This window comes from Hordeum vulgare, chromosome 2H (assembly GCF_904849725.1).
Source record: "Hordeum vulgare subsp. vulgare chromosome 2H, MorexV3_pseudomolecules_assembly, whole genome shotgun sequence".
Classification (NCBI taxonomy): Eukaryota; Viridiplantae; Streptophyta; class Magnoliopsida; order Poales; family Poaceae; genus Hordeum; species Hordeum vulgare.
In genome coordinates, this window is record NC_058519.1 from 657,524,160 (window position 1) to 657,541,542 (window position 17,383).

At 40.9% G+C, this 17,383-nt stretch overlaps 1 protein-coding gene and 1 pseudogene across 1 annotated transcript; one reads left to right on the top strand and one right to left on the bottom strand.

Moving 5' to 3' along the window:
* The first annotated feature begins 4,415 nt into the window (after window positions 1-4,415).
* On the top strand, window positions 4,416-12,687 carry LOC123431297 (annotated as a pseudogene).
* A 3,848-nt stretch (window positions 12,688-16,535) lies between these two features.
* LOC123431298 (cysteine proteinase inhibitor 8-like) lies at window positions 16,536-16,883 on the bottom strand. The gene has a single exon (XM_045115119.1). It carries the CDS (start codon window positions 16,881-16,883, stop codon window positions 16,536-16,538), a length of 348 nt encoding a protein of 115 aa, XP_044971054.1.
* Between the last annotated feature and the right edge of the window lie 500 nt (window positions 16,884-17,383).

Below are 17,383 nucleotides of genomic sequence, written 5' to 3' on the forward strand. Positions count from 1 at the left end.
TTATGCCTATAATTTTTTTCAGTCTTTCGTGTGGAGAATGGAGTCAAGGCCCGTACCGTATGCAAGATGATGGCAACATGGTTGATGGATAAGAACAAGAGGAAGAGGGGCCTGGCTTACTTTTTCTATGATACTTTGCTTTAAATTACACTATATATAATCAGCAGAGATGCGGTAGCATTTGTGCTTTATACATAATTAATCAACAGAGATGTAAACATCATAGTGAGGAATACCATTGACCAAATTTAACTGAATTGGAAGGTGGCTATTACAACAACTTCGTGCACCTTTTTGTGGGCTTTGCCGAAGGGATTGCAATTATTTGTGTACTAAATTGGTTTTGGCAGTAACATGTTTTAGTTTTTGACACACTTTCAAATCTCTGTTATTTGGTTCTGCACTTTAGAACAGTGAAGTTGTTGAAATACCAATCACAACTACTATCTTTAACTGTGCGGCTTGTATAGTAAGTCAACATCTTTTGATTCTGCACTTTGGTAGGGTGAAGTTGTTATATGATACTAACCACAACTACTATTATATTTTCTTGTCTAGCTTGTATAGTATTTCAATATATTTGTATTAAACTAGGTTTTTTAGATTACCCTCATAAATATTTCATTTTGTAGCTGATCTGATCATTTTTTAGAAGTAATGTGCTCATGTTCTCTGGTCCATTTGAATTTGCAGCTAAGCCTTTTGTAAATGGACAGATTGTTCAGACGTATCCGGAGAGGCAAAGAAGGGTGGACCTGAGCTGCAGAGAGCATCAGATGGGCCTCGGTACAATGACAGAACCCGCTACCAACGGGGAAGGGAGAACTAGGAATGGTGATGAGCTCAGGTGCTTGATTGAAGATCAAATAACAAGCCCTCCTTGTTTCTGCCAGGTAAACTGAAAGGATAGATATCATCTACGAAATAGGAGAACTGCATGTTCAGTGTGGCAACCTAAAAAAAAGAAAACAGGGAACTAACCTCTTCTCCTACCCTCACATAACTGGAAAAAATAGTCAAATTTGGATATGTTAGTCACAAATAAGCAACAAAGAATATCAAGCCAGACTTGAAGGTGAGCTTGTGATTCTTGGGGTCTATTGGTGGTTGTACTCAGCATCCTCACACATGAAAATCGGAATCGTGGGTCGCATTAGAAGAGTTATGTGATTTACGGAAACAAGTAAGAATCTTATGTGATGTTTTTCAAGTAAGTGATGGTACAAATAAAAAATGGAGGCGTTGAGGTGGGAGGAGATTGTGCCAACAGAACACTACTTGCGTTCAACATCCCCATGATCATAATCATTGACAAAAGAAAGTTGCCTTTTCTTAAGTTGGGGGTTTGATCCTGCACGGATTAAGAGACCAAACAACCAGCCTTAAAGGAAAATAGATTGATATGATTATGTAGGCTTAGTATTAATTCTTTCAGAGTATTCTCAGATTCCATCTTCCTAATAAAATATTTCCATGGAATTTTCAGAATGGTCAATGCTTGATATTAGTTTCTCTATGCACGACATGTGCATGGTTAGCTGTATATATTTGAACATGCACACATATGTAGAGGCATGTGGGATTCACCAGTTCCTGGATAACTTGATATTTCAATGTGCTTTGGTAACTTTATATACGTGTTTAAATCATATGTGTGGTGGTTTTATAGTTATTATCCTCCTTCAAGGGCAATGCTTGTGTTAGACATTTTTGGAATGTCACCCTATGAATTTCGGTGGGAAAAGATAGAAGGAACATGGATTAATGGATTATGAATGTAGTTATTAGTTTGGGTGGGTTGGCTATTGCGTTTATGTGGTGTTTCTGGTTCTGGATTGTGGAATATTTCTTTTATTGAACGTTTTCCCTTATACCGGATTATTGTATCACATGAAACAGACCACTAGGAGAAAAGGTCGTCTGCTTGCAACAGTCAATAATTAGAATGACACATTTGTTCACTCAATCACCATGGTGAGTACATATTTCATGCCAACTTTTCTACCTTGTGTTGTTTAAAATCTGAAAGGAAACATACTTTGTTATTTTTGTGTGTGCGTATCTTGAGTCTTCATTTCATTCTACTACAGTTAAATTCTCTCATTCAATAAGTAACATGTGTGTACATTTTAAAAAAATAGTGCATCACACCATCTTGTAGCACATTTACCTATAGCTGATTGTCTATGTCATTGTTATTATACTATAAAGGTAAATAATCAACTATTAGATGAACTAGGGTATGTATTCTCGACAAAGTCTAGCCATGTAGATTTTGTTTTGAGATATAAAATAATTACGTTATTTTATTGTTATTTTCACCCTTGATGTATAAAGGGTATTTAATTTGTAAGATTTGTAAGGTACTCCATTAATAATGTGATTGTTTGCTTTCTGATTATATTGATTCTTCCAACTAACTCATAATGTTCAAACTTAATCAACTGTTCGTTTTCGGATTTTACTGATTCCTCTGAATCAGGGCTCTCTCACATGGTTTGCAATGTTAGTGCTGGTCTGAAGGTTTGTGTGTTCTCAAGCTTACGAGTTACAAGGAGCAATGATACAATTTTCCAGTCTGCTATATGGTCTTGAACTGATCTTCTACTGAAGAATGATCCTTAGCTTAGTTACTTAGCTTGATGTGTTCTCTCGAGGATAGGTTTGGAGCTTGCATCCACTTTTGTCTATGATTGAGCCTTATGTCCAAATTGTTTATAATACTCATTTCAGTTATTTATAAATTTAGCATCTAATTATTCTGAGTAGCATGATATTTAAGAAGGTTTCATGTGCCGCTTCATTTGGTTATCGACTGATTCGGTTAAAGGTTTCATTTGTCATTACATTTTTATGGTTGTAGCCTTTTTATTTATTGCCGGAGGAACTTGAGCTAACCTGATTATTGTCCCAAGCCGTGTCAGATGTTCCACGAGATAGTCCAATGGTCCTGTTAGTTCTGTTTATGTTCTTGTTTACGTGTACAAGTGTACTTTGTTAGTTTTGTTTCATGTTCCCGTTTACATGTGCATTATTAATTTCCACAATTGAATCCCTATAAGTAATAAGGTGAGCTCACAAGCTTGGGATCTGAGCTATAAGAATTCGTGAAAGGCACCATATATTCCTTTTGCAAGACACTGACAACTTCAGATACGAGTACCCATGTTGGTTTCTTTGTACTTACGAAACGTCCTGAAGAGTGTCTTCCTCTTGTGCTTTGCAGGGCATGCCTCAGAATCCACCGTGTCAAGAACTGGTAACCAAATATCTCAATTGAACTCGGTGATTTTACAATTTAAGCATTCCGCTTGAGGCCCCTTTGAACTTCCAGTCGATGTGTTCTTATTGTTTTGGTGTAGCACATCATGTCACAATTGAATGCTGAACTCTTACCACTTCACAAACTTATAACATATATGTCGATTCATTACTTCATGAGTATGTCTGGGCTCTCTTTGTCTCATTCTATCTCCTGCCTTGAGTGTTTTGTGTTTCAGATGCCCTAATCTCCTTTTATTGGAGTGTAATTTATTTAGCTCTTTTGAAATTTGTACTGCAACTTCTTAATTACTTCCTCCGTTTCTAAATATAAGTCTTTTAAGATATTTCACTAGGAGTCTACATACAGAGCAAAATGATTGAATCTACATTTTAAAGTATGTCTATATACATCCGTATGTAGTTCATTAATGAAACCTTTTTAAAGACTTATATTTAGGAACGGAGGGAGTACATGACATGATTTCGAAAAAGAATGGATTCGGTCTTAAACATACGCGAGGAAGGTAATAAAAAAGAGAGAAGACGAGTTCTTCTTTCTTTTATCACTTAGGAGCCGTGCGAGATGAAAGTCTCATGCACGGTTTTGCATGAGAGAAAGAAGCGAGGAATCCTCTTTTCGACTCTGACTCCCCCACTCCAGTCGTTGCTTTTCTTTCTGTTACTTCAAAAGTAGCTGCTTCAGCTTCAGCCACGCGAATTCTCGATATTCCTTTTTATTTCCATGTATTGAGAGATACCAACATGGCAAGTGGAAGGGACGGCTGCCAACCCGGCACTGCCCAGCTTCCTCTCAGGAGGCGCCACAAGGTGGTGCCCCAACCCCTAGTATCTTTTACATGGTGCTTCACTTTCTCACGTGTCATGGTTCTAATGCTATATCTGCTATAGTAGGATCGTGGGTCAAGGTTTGGATTATCCAGTTCGGGCGTGGGTCTGCTTTTATACCGTAGTAGGATCGTGGACTCGTGTGAAAGAAAAAAAGACCGCCAGGTTCACTGAACCCTCGTGTGACTGATGTCTAGCAGAGGAGATCGGACGGGAATCCCAGAGTCGCCCTCACTCTCTCTCCTCCCGAACCCAAGCGAAACCGACCGGCTCGCCGCCCCGCCCAACCCCGGGTTTCCACGGTCATGGCGTGGTGGCGGCCGGCGGTGCTGCTGGTACTGGCAGTGGCAGTGGCACTGGTGGCGGCGGCCACCGAAACCGACGAGTGCATCCACGAGTTGGTGCCCTACGAGGGTAACTTCGTGTCGGCGGATTTCGTCGTCACCATGACATCTTTTGGAGCTTCGACCGCCCCGGCCCCGGCATCGACTTCACGGTAATCGCCCGACTCATCTTCCTCCTCCTCATCGCATTCTTCGCGTGGATTTGCTTTCGATGCCATGATCTTCTGGTTAATTTGTACTAGTCGATTACGATCAATGTTTTAAATAGCGGGCTATAGCGGCATATTTGTACATGATACCATTTAGCGGCACCCTGCTGAAAAGGCTATAGCGAGGCTATAGCGGGGCTATAGCGAGCTATTTAAAACTATGATTACGATTATGGGTTGTTTTCGTACGGATCTATATTATGGGTGCTGCCGGCTTAAATTGGCCCCGCATCGAATCTCGGGGATCTGCGATGCGGCATGTCGATCTGGCGATTAGTAGCCTGCATGATTTTTGTTTACTTCTATTCTACTCCCTCAGTTCCCGGTGGACTAATGGTGCTTGCAAAATACATCATTTGGTAGTATACTAGACGATGCCCAGCGCGTTGCTGCTGGATATTCTTACGAATTGTTTGAGATGTGATGGTTTAAGAATATTAAGGTCCAATTTCAAATGACAAAGACTGTACATCAGTGCCCTGGAAATTCATAAGATATTGGGTATTCATGATACATGAAAGTATTAATTTTCTAAAAGAAGATGAAAATACGATGGTATGCGTCTGCCTACTATGGTCGGCCAAATATTCCTAGATCAAGCAACGTATGTAGAGCTTATCTCAAATCCATGGAATTTGTATTGGTTCAATTTTGAAAAGAGTTCAACTCACAATTTTTTGATAATAATGTACAAAGACAGTGGTAACTGAATGAATAATTAAAAAAGGGTGATTTTATGCTACCATTGCTCGTTTCCTTGTGCAGTTTGGGATTCCGCCTTGCGTTTTTGCAGTTTGCCGGTTGATCCGCTCCTTCTCTACTAACTAACAACGTGGACGACTGGTGTGTCGATTGCCAATATAAGATCCAGCCACCTCGCAAAAAAGATTTCCCTACCTTGGTTATGGAAATTTGGTGGCAGTTGAGGAAAGAAAAGAAAGGGGATATCTTTAGTTCCACAAGAAGATATGTGGAAGGTTGGCTTCCACAACTTGAAGCATATGGCATTACATAATTTCTTCCATCAGCTCTTGTAATCTATAAATATTCTTCATACCTCTAATCTTCCATTTTATACTTACGTTGTAATGAACTTTCTTCTTAATCGATGCAAGAAATATTGTTGCCTTCATTAAAAAATCTTAAGCTGCTAAGCATGAAAATCGGGAGAATATGCTCGTCAACACCAAAAGCAAGCGCATGTTTTGCTATTCTGCATACTATCAACAATCAATGAAATAATGGATGAAGAAAACTAACGAATCATGGCAAACCTTTGAGGTTGACAGGGAGCAAGAGTGGCACCTGCAGCAGCTACACCCACGTAGTTGCCACTTAATTCTTCGGCCAGTGTTGCAACCACACAACGATGATACAGATTGACAATTTCACATCACTCTCCGGAATAGAAATTTGCCGACGTGGATTGGAAAGTTGAGGAAGACGTGAGGGAACCTACAGCTATGAAGTAGGGGACGCTAAAGGGTAATGAACCGTCGGCCGGCCGCTTGATTACCTCATTAGTTAATCTTGTACATGTGGGATAGTGAAAGATTGAAATGGCAGCCATAATGGCTGGCTGGTAGCGTGAAGAAGAAATGAAGCGATGCGTTGAGAGTCGTAGGTGAAAGGCAGATGCACTGAGAGTTTTAACACACGCTAAAAAACTGAGAGTTTTAACACACGGGAACATGGAAAGCTGAGGTGGCATATTTGCTAAAATAAATGGTTGCATGTCTATTGCTGATGTGGATAGCCTGCATGTCAAGAGAAATCAAGTAGTGGGGGGTTCCTATTTAGATATAGAAGATATTTGGATTTGAGATACACACAACAGTAACAGTCCCCCCAATTGAAGATAGGCTGCCAGTCATAATGCCATGCAACTGCCCCCATATGCCGATGTCGGTATGTCACTACCTGCATCAGCAAAATCAGCAGCTCACCTGCAGCAAGCAGCATCAATATACATCATGGTTGCATACAAGATACAAGCTAATGCAAAGCAGAAGCATCCGCAGCTCAGCATCAGCGCCCAGCTTTCTCGGCTGCGCTCCCAGGTCGCCGCTGTATCGACGCCATCCCCAGCGTTCTTTTTAAATCGAAAAAATTGAAATTTTGGGGATGCGAATATAGGTGAAATACCATATGCATATCGGAATATCGGGCGCGTTCTGTACACTGATACCCTGGTCCTGGTCGTATCGGTGCTTCAATGATGATTATTAGACAATGTGCAAAGTAAACTGGTGTGGTACTTTAGATAACTACACCAGGCCATATTTTTAACTTTTTCTATGAGGCGAATCAAGTATCTAAGTTTCTTCTTACCTCAATGGTAGCTTCAGCATGCTACAAAAAATTGCTGTGAAGTTTTAGGTTTAGATATATAATGGGGTTTGGATGTTAACAAAAAATGGTAGCTTCATACCAATTTCTTTATATTAGGTTTTAGGTTTGTTGTTATTAGAACTTGTTTTGCAACTATATAATCAACTTTGTGTTGCTTATCATGCTCAACAGCATTTGCTGGTTATTGCGGAATACCCAACTTGGTCCTACTTTATCTGCTATGATTGTAAAAAGAAAAATTTGTCTGGACGTGCCATTTCAGTTCTCGCATCTGAACATTTCTTTATTTCTTAATAGTTACTAATTCAATTTAGTTTAAAGGCTTACATGTTTCCCTATTTTCATTTAGTTTGTTAACATCCACACTAGAAGCTAATCTAATGTTTTTTGACATGTTATGTTTGCTTATGACCAATTGCATTTTATAGGCTGTTGTTAGTAATTGTTTAGTATGTTTCATTTAGCAATTGATCCATGGACCACCCTGTTCATGTTCGATAACACTGTCTGTGAACATAGGTAACTTCACGAGGCGGTAACACTGTATATACGTTGAAGGGGATATCTGGCGAGAAATTTGAGTTTAATGCTCCAAGGGGTGGAACGTACAGGTTTTGTTTCCATAGTCCATATGAAGCACCTGAAACTGTTTCTTTCTACATTCATGATGGTTAGCTTACCGGCCCTGTTCCTCAAGCACGGTATTCTTCAAATTAGTTTGTTTGCATGTGTTTTTTTAACGATCATCAGGGGGGAGGGAATCCCCACCTGAATATATTGCTTAAAAAGCTGCCAAAGCCAAGAGTCACCTCTTAAGCTTTGGCTGATTCAGTTTATAAGGAAAACTGGATGGAAAACCTTGCAAGTGTTGAGCACTAACCGATTTGATTGGATTCTTAAATGGATCAACAAGACACGAACCAGAAAATGTATCCGCTCTAGTAATATAAGGATATGCATGCAGGCATGACTAGCAAGCCACATGTGCCAAAATTTTGATGTACCTTGCAACTTGCAAGAGATCAAATGGGCTGTGACATGGGCAACTTGGTGGGCAAGTAGGAAAATACACAGTAGTGGTGTAAGCCATGGTGTTGATTGTGACTATTTACTGTTCTGGGCTTTATTATTAGCTATGCACCTGCCTTTATTTTTACTAGTACAAATGCCCGTGCGTTGCACCGGGCGGAGAAAGAGGCACAACCAGCTTTATATTTCATTGTGCATCATTTTATATATCCAATTTTAATAGACATCGGTAATAAGGTAAAAGTGATTATTGCTTTTTGTAGAATCAAGTTTGGGCGTGAAGAAGCCAACTTAGCGTTCTTCATCATATGGAAGAGAAGTTTTGCATGGAATAGTTTGTCAATGGTTTTTTTGTAAACATGAAAAATTCCTTATTTTTAATAAAAGTTAAGGTTTACATCAAAATTGGAACACTTCTTTAATAATCTTAAATGTTTATGAAAAGCAGAACATTTCTCTAAAAAAACATCCTTCAACAGATGTTTTTTCTTTAAAGAATGTTTAAACTTTTTGTACATTTTAAAATAATTTTTTAGTGAAAATGGATTTTTTGACATGTTTCCCTATTTTCATTTAGTTTGTTAACATCCACACTAGAAGCTAATCTAATGTTTTTTGACATGTTATGTTTGCTTATGACCAATTGCATTTTATAGGCTGTTGTTAGTAATTGTTTAGTATGTTTCATTTAGCAATTGATCCATGGACCACCCTGTTCATGTTCGATAACACTGTCTGTGAACATAGGTAACTTCACGAGGCGGTAACACTGTATATACGTTGAAGGGGATATCTGGCGAGAAATTTGAGTTTAATGCTCCAAGGGGTGGAACGTACAGGTTTTGTTTCCATAGTCCATATGAAGCACCTGAAACTGTTTCTTTCTACATTCATGATGGTTAGCTTACCGGCCCTGTTCCTCAAGCACGGTATTCTTCAAATTAGTTTGTTTGCATGTGTTTTTTTAACGATCATCAGGGGGGAGGGAATCCCCACCTGAATATATTGCTTAAAAAGCTGCCAAAGCCAAGAGTCACCTCTTAAGCTTTGGCTGATTCAGTTTATAAGGAAAACTGGATGGAAAACCTTGCAAGTGTTGAGCACTAACCGATTTGATTGGATTCTTAAATGGATCAACAAGACACGAACCAGAAAATGTATCCGCTCTAGTAATATAAGGATATGCATGCAGGCATGACTAGCAAGCCACATGTGCCAAAATTTTGATGTACCTTGCAACTTGCAAGAGATCAAATGGGCTGTGACATGGGCAACTTGGTGGGCAAGTAGGAAAATACACAGTAGTGGTGTAAGCCATGGTGTTGATTGTGACTATTTACTGTTCTGGGCTTTATTATTAGCTATGCACCTGCCTTTATTTTTACTAGTACAAATGCCCGTGCGTTGCACCGGGCGGAGAAAGAGGCACAACCAGCTTTATATTTCATTGTGCATCATTTTATATATCCAATTTTAATAGACATCGGTAATAAGGTAAAAGTGATTATTGCTTTTTGTAGAATCAAGTTTGGGCGTGAAGAAGCCAACTTAGCGTTCTTCATCATATGGAAGAGAAGTTTTGCATGGAATAGTTTGTCAATGGTTTTTTTGTAAACATGAAAAATTCCTTATTTTTAATAAAAGTTAAGGTTTACATCAAAATTGGAACACTTCTTTAATAATCTTAAATGTTTATGAAAAGCAGAACATTTCTCTAAAAAAACATCCTTCAACAGATGTTTTTTCTTTAAAGAATGTTTAAACTTTTTGTACATTTTAAAATAATTTTTTAGTGAAAATGGATTTTTTAGAATTCTTATGATTTTAAAACAAGTGCAAACATATTTTTTTGAAACACAATTGTGTGAACATGTGTAAAACCATGAATTTTTTTAAACTAATGTCACAAAAAATAAGGAAAGTTACAATCTCACAAATAGGTGATACAACATAGTGTTGCAATCCATAAAGAACCCTTTCTTAATTTCATTTGAATACGTGTTGGGCCAGAACATAAGATCATAAAAACTCTTGCTACAGTAATGTGCAATTCCTCAAAAACAACCCAGAAGAGCTTGGAGTTCCTGCGCTTCCATATATTCCAAAGGACCGCGATAAGCACAATAAAGTGAATCTTGTTGAAATAAGTTTCTTCTCAGAGATCTTCGACTGAATCAACATTGAGTGGATGAAAACTAATCTCAATACTACTTGTAGCAGTAGTATTCAATTTGAAAGTTGCATGCTCGATAAACTCAAAAACAAAAGCAAATTGCATCACTGAATTTGCTTGCGACAATTCCAATTTCAGTTGACGGGGAAGTCAAGTGCGAGAAATGGATCCAGGACGATGGCGCCAAGTCACAGGAATCATCAACAAACATGAAATAGCTGCTCAACAGCTTGTTCGGCAGGTCGGAGCCAGAAAAAGTGTGTGTCGTTCAGATCAGGCATACCCATTTGCAGAGGGCAAGCTCTTTATCCTAACCATCACATCTGGTCTCCAAGGCTACCACATCAATGTCGATGGGCGACATGTTGCGTCCTTCCCTTACCGCACTGTAAGAATTTTCTGCCATGCACAACAGAGAGATTGCTCTCTGGTTCCTTACATATATCATGGAGAACTTGTTATCTGACGAGCGGCCAATCTGTGTTGATTTAACCAACAGGGTTACAACCTCGAGGACGCGATGGGCCTGTCGTTGAACGGAGACCTTGACATCGAGTCGGTCTCTGCGAACCATCTGCCCAAATCATCGAGCGGACGCGATGGGCGTTCGCGCGCAGTGTACGTGCGTACGTACCGCTGCTCTGGGGGGCCATGATGGAGACGACGGCGTAGGAGAGCCCGCAGCCGGAGACGCCCGAGGCCGTCATGAACCGCTCCGCCGAGTCGCCCGCGAACTCGCCCTCGCCGTCGATCAGCTGCACCGCCTGCGCCCCAGCCGCAGCCGCAGCCGCCGCGTCCTCCTCCGCCATCTCCGGTAGATCCAAGGCGCACCGGTAGGATTCGTGGGCTACGGGGGAGGGGGAGGGGGCGGAGGCGATCGATGACTGACGTGGTCGCTGGCTCGCTCCGTCCGCACCGCGCCGCGCCTCGCTTTCTCGCCATCTCCGATAGATCCAAGGCGCACCGGTAGGATTCGTGGGGTGCGGGGGAGGGGGAGGGGGCGGAGGCGATCGATGATCTAACGCGGTCGGCTTTAGCGGCACACGAAAACTACAGGGTCTATTTGCACGAATGAAACGCTTTTCCAGGTGCCACTTAAAGAGGGACGGCGGGTTCTATTACCAGAAATTACAACGACTTTTATGCAAAATTACCACGACGTACGGCAGAAGCAGTAGCTGCTTTATTATTAGGGGAGATATGACCGTGCAGATGGATAACTTTAATTCAAATTCTTCAAACCTAAGCCTACATATTGGATGTATCTAAGTTGAGTAATTGAATTGAAATTCTGATGTAATATGCTTGCAGTCGATTTACTAATTTGTTTCTCTAAAGCAATATTAAACTATTATCAGCGACAAATCAACTAGTGGGCTAGTATAGTCTCAATGATATTGTTTATAAGAGGGTGAGTCTTGCCTTGTAAAAGAGTTTGAGAGTTTCGCCATATAGGGAGGAGTAAGATGTTGGATGAACTGTTTGGCTTCAGATAGAATTGGAACTCTATTCACGTAGATTTTTTCCATTGGACGCTACATGGAATTGAAATCTCTGTGTTATTTAAACAACATCATAGTTACACATGCGGAAGTTTTTAACAAATTAGTGCACCTATCAGTAATATGGTATCGTATCAAAACGGGGATGCAGAGAGGGGCCAGTAGGCATGAAACAGATCTACATTGGGGCCCAAATCGGTGCCTTGCCAATATTTACGATGCGAACAGAAACTGGCATGCCTAGGTGGCTATGGCACTTGGCAAATTACATTAGTAGTTGGCAAAATACCAATCATAACTTTTAAAATTATTGGCTGACAATATGTTCCCAAGCCCCAACTTTGGCTTGCTGAAATTTGGAAATGCAAATGTTGGCATTAAACTGATCAGCCCCAGGATCTGTGGCCTTGTTAGTTGATCCTCATCATGAACCTTGTCTCACCTTTTATCTCAGGTCGCAATCTTGTTCGTGAGGAGGCCCTAAAGGGGGAAGCCTTCAAGAAGAGGTATGATGAGTGGATGGCCAGGTATCACCGCACATACAAGGAGGAAGCCATGAAGAAGAGGTTCGAGGAGTGGATGACCGAGTACCATCGCACCTACAAGGATGATGAGGAGAAGGCGCATCGCTATGATCTATTCAAGGACTGTGACAAGATGGTTGATAAGCTTAACGTGTTTCCGGGTGGGGCGGCCACAAACAACTTCTGCGACTATTCTGAGGATGAGAGGCAGCTCAGCACAGGGGCCGAGCTATCATGATTGCCATCGGTGATGGCAAGGAAGTCGCTCTTATGCCTTGGGTAAAATGGGTTGTCATTCCTGTCTATTTGATTAATGTATATTAGCTTTGATTAGAATTAGCTATAATGGCATAACCTTACATTTATGTGTGCTATCTTAATCTGTATGAGCTCGGTCAGGGTGCAGTATGTGCCTTATGAATTCCAATCGTCCGAGACCTCGAACTCTTTTGTCATTGAGCAACTACACAAAAATGTAGTAGTAACTAGTAAGTTTATTGTATCTTGGTGTAGAATCAGTCATACATCATACCATACGACATGTAATATCTCTGCTCGGTGGTCATTTGCTGCTCTGTCAACCGCAACATTGGCTGCTCCAAATAACTAGACGAACTGCAACAAATTCATGTGAACTCTCTACGCGAGCTCTACATAGTAGTACTCCATTAAGACAACTGCAATTCATATGAAATCTTATATAAACCTAAGACACAAGGTTGGTCTTCAATTTATATTCTCATATACATCAAAGAAAATAGCTCTCTTCTCTTAATATGTAATCTAATTGTGCTAATTATCACATATATATTGGAAAATGCCAACGGAGACTGAGCCCCACGGAGCTCGTTCTCAAATTTCATTTTCCTAGATCAAGATTTTTTTTTGAATTTATTTGTGAGCAGACATACACATGCATACTACGTATATGCAAAATTTGACGGCATTATAGTCCCCCATGTGGCTTATACAAAAAATACAAATGCACATTCTAAAACGGGCCTTTCATTTTTGTTGTTGGCCGGAATTTGTTTTTTTATGTACAGCCTACAAATCACAATATTATTATTAAAAAAATATAATACATTTTTACGGAATACATATATGTTTCAGCAGATACTTTTCAGATTTTTTTTAACTTTGAAATATGCTTTTCGATATTCTCAACATACATACTCGCCTGGAGCTCGGCTACCAAAAATCCTCGCTCCATATATGATAAAAATAAGACAAAATAAAAAAACTATTTATGAACTCAAAAAAGGTTGTGAATTTAAAAGAAGTTAATGTGGTTTTTTTTATAAATATATAAACAAATGTTCACGAATTCAGAAAAAGTTTGCAAACAATTATTTAAAATCCTGAAAATAGATTTACATCATGAGCAACTTTTAAAATATGTGAACATTATTTCTACAATTTGTGAACATTTTTTGAAATTTTGAAAAAAATGGAAAGTATTTTATTTTGAAAAGACAACAAATAAATTTTAAATACGTAAATGTAATTCTTAAAAACAATTAATTTTAAAAAAAATATTTCTAATTTTTGGAAAATTGAACAAAAAAGAGAATAAGAAAAAAATAACTTTCGTTTGGGTTATGCCACATTTATGTGATACAATAAGCATAAAAGGGGAAAAGAAGATAAAGAATAAATATCAACACCAATCTTCGTGTAAAATGAATGATATAGTATTATTTAGATATACAATATTTAGAACACACCTAGATGTGATTTAGCAAAACAATAATTGTTTGTCCCACAAAATAGATGTCCTACAGGGTCGGGCTCGTGAATGATTTTTTTTTTTTTTTTGCGCTGCCTCGGCTGGTAAATGTTGACGAAGCAAAGCTCGTTTGATTTCTTCTCGCTCGGCGAGATGCCAAGTACATACTCGCTCGACTGAACATGCATGCACGTACACTACGTTCATAAAACATGCAGTGATCAATCTTTGCAGCTGGAAACCCTGCCCAGATCTCATTAAGGCCTTATTCGGTTCTTTTATACTAACAAAAAGGCCCGTGCGTTGCAACGGAAAAAAAAATACCACACGTTTTTAAATTTTTTTATAATCATTTTGATTTATTAAAATAATAAGCTAACTATCTAATGCAGTCATGTCTATCCTATTTTGTTGAGAAATCAACCCGTCCATTGTTAATTCCACCATGATGAAAAATTGAGACAAAAAGGCTACGTGAATTGATCAATGGACTGTTATCTTATTTCACTCATGGGGTAGAGAATGTGGGATCAGATGACAAACTGAAGGTGGTGTTCCATTCCCTCTCTCTACAACAATGCAATCTTACAATCAATACATTCATTCATCAGCAAACAAATTCTCACAAAACAAAATTTCTTGCCGGTGCTTGGCACACGGTTGGAGGCATGGGGAGGGGATCTCACCAGATGATGAGTTCCTGTCGGAGGAGGGGATACGATGAGGGGAGCAAGGGTTAGGCGCCTCTATCTGGCCATAAGGAGTCGTCGTTACCGCACCATAACCTCAGAGTTCCTCATGTGAGCCATGGAGGCCCGCCTCCACCTGCAAGTACTTCGCTCTGCCGCGCCTTATCCGCGCGCAGCCGCCGTTCTGCATCGAGCAAACGCATCATCCCAAGTCGTTGTAGCTGTCACGTTCATTTGATCCAGAAGCTGTGCTCGAGCGCCGAAAACGGGGGCAGCAAGCGGGTAGAGGTACGCCCGCGGAGGCGGGTGGGTTGAGATCGACAGCAGTGGTGGTTGAGGTCAGCCGCGGCGGCGAGTGGTGTGGCAGCGGCCTGGGCACAGGCCAGGGTGGACCAGGATCGACGCGATGCGCTCGAGCGCCGCAACGGGGGCAGTGAACGGGGAGAGGTACAGCCGCGGAGGCAGGTGGGTTGAGATCAGCAGCGGTGGCGGTTGAGGTCGGCCGCGACGGCGAGTGGTGTGGCGGCGGCCTGGGCGCAGGCCAGGGTGGCCCAGGATCGACGGAAGGAGGCGATGCATACGGGTATAATTTTTGCAACGGATCATTTTTTCCTTTTGCGCTGTAGATAAATGATGAAGCGCGGATTGAATAATAAAAATTACAGGGACTTTTTTATAAAAATGTCATGGTGGGTTTTCCGACGGAAGCAATAACCGCTTTATTATTAGGTATAGATTTGAAGGGTTTTTGAGAGGATTGAGAACTACAAATCAAATTTCATCTAAATTCCCTTCAATTCTTTCTAATCCCCTTTTAAGAGGGATTAACCGAACAAAGCCTAAAGGGTGCAAAAGAGAAGAGACGGAAGAGCATGTGCGCCCACGGTGTTAGCAGCCAGCGCCTAGGACGAATTTTGATAGAAATCGGTGTTGTCATGACGTGGATACATGGAGAGGAGAGGGGTAATTTAAGGGACTGCTAGGCGCCCATGGGTCGCCGCGCGCTATACGTCTGCCACCTTACTGATCGTTGGATGTAAGCGCAGGCAGCCGTCGATTGATTTCCTGACAAGTCATGTTTATCCCCTCCTTCATTCATTAATTTCTAAAACAACGGTCACGTTGTACATATATAACAATCACGTTGCAGAAATAGATCCTGAAACAATGGCCACGTTGTAGAAACTCTTTTTCTTTTTCTGATGGCCTCCGCCTCGTGAATCAGATTGAGTTGTCTGTAGCGTTTCTTCTTTTTTCTGTAACAAGAGCCCTGTTCAGTATTTCTGCAATAAGATCTTTGTTGTAAAACTATCTTTTTTAAAATTTTCTGCAATAAGACACGTGTTGCACAACCTTCTCTTTTCTAATCTTTTGCAACAGAACTTTTATTGCAAAATTGCAATAGTGTCTTCATCGCATATAATTTTCTGATCCATGTTGCAAAAAATTACGACATCTTCAACCACTCAAGCAGTAATTTTCTGACCCATGTTGCAAAAATTACGACGTCTTGAACCGCTCGCGCACTCGTAGTTCATTGCCACCGTTCTGCAACAGATCAGAGACATACATGGCTCGGTAAGCCACGCGTCAAGTGAAGGACGATCAATCGGCTGAACAGAATCTTTTTCTATAATTTAATGCCGTTGTGGAGTAAAATCTCGACGTGTTACGATTAGATGTAACCTGCCGTTATACAAAGAAGGTAAACGCCTGTGATGTAAAAACAAAAACAAATGCGTGCACCTTCAATACTGGAAACCGATTGTGTTTATTGCATCTTAAGGCCATTACAATCATCCCTATATGACCGTGCTGGCATTACAATCAGCAGGTCCTCCATCTATCGGTACATATGTCACTGGATGGATCAGTTAATTAAAAGAGTCGAGGCGCTGCGTGTTGGTCCAGTACTGCACGAAGATGAGGGCTGTGTGCGTGCTGGCCGTGCCGTCGACGTTCATCGTGTCAACGGCAAGCAGGTAGTTGAGCGCCGGCGCCACAATCTGGAACTGCCCGCCGTTCACCCTGACGAACGTCAGCCGGTCGCCCACCTGATTATTGTGCTGCTGCACGGCCCATCGGCCGAGCTCCTGGATGCGCGGGACGGCGAGGTCCGGGATCGGCTGGAACGGCGTGTTATCCTGATCAAACGCCGCGGTGCACTCAACGGCGGCGGCAACGACGACGAGCGCGAGGAGGAGCTGCCTGCAGGTCGCCATCGCCGGTCGATGCTGGCTGGGCGTGGCCGTGGTACTTTCTACTGTGGTGGTTGGAGTAGATCGAGGTCAACGAATAGGCAGATGGTTGGTTTATATAGAAAAAATATATGTGCATACATGCATCATATCAATCGCTAATTAAGGGATTGGCAGAATTCATTTCTGTATGGCAAATTAAGATTGCGTAGTTACTTCTAAATAGTAGCATGCACTAATCAACGGTTAGGCAGGACAGCACACACATTATTATTAGTATTTGTTTCCATGCATTAGTAGTTTCCTAACTGCCAAAATAACGATTATTGCCAGATCATATAAACGTTTAGTAGTATGGCATATTAAGATTGCACACGTATATATAGCATGCACTAAGGCCATGCACTAATCGATCGACGAAGCACGCAGGAATCACCACCGTACCTGATTATTTGTTTCCAGGATTAGTTGCCAAATTGCCAAAACAAGGATTAGATTCCACTTTTATTTTTGTGGGGTGGGTT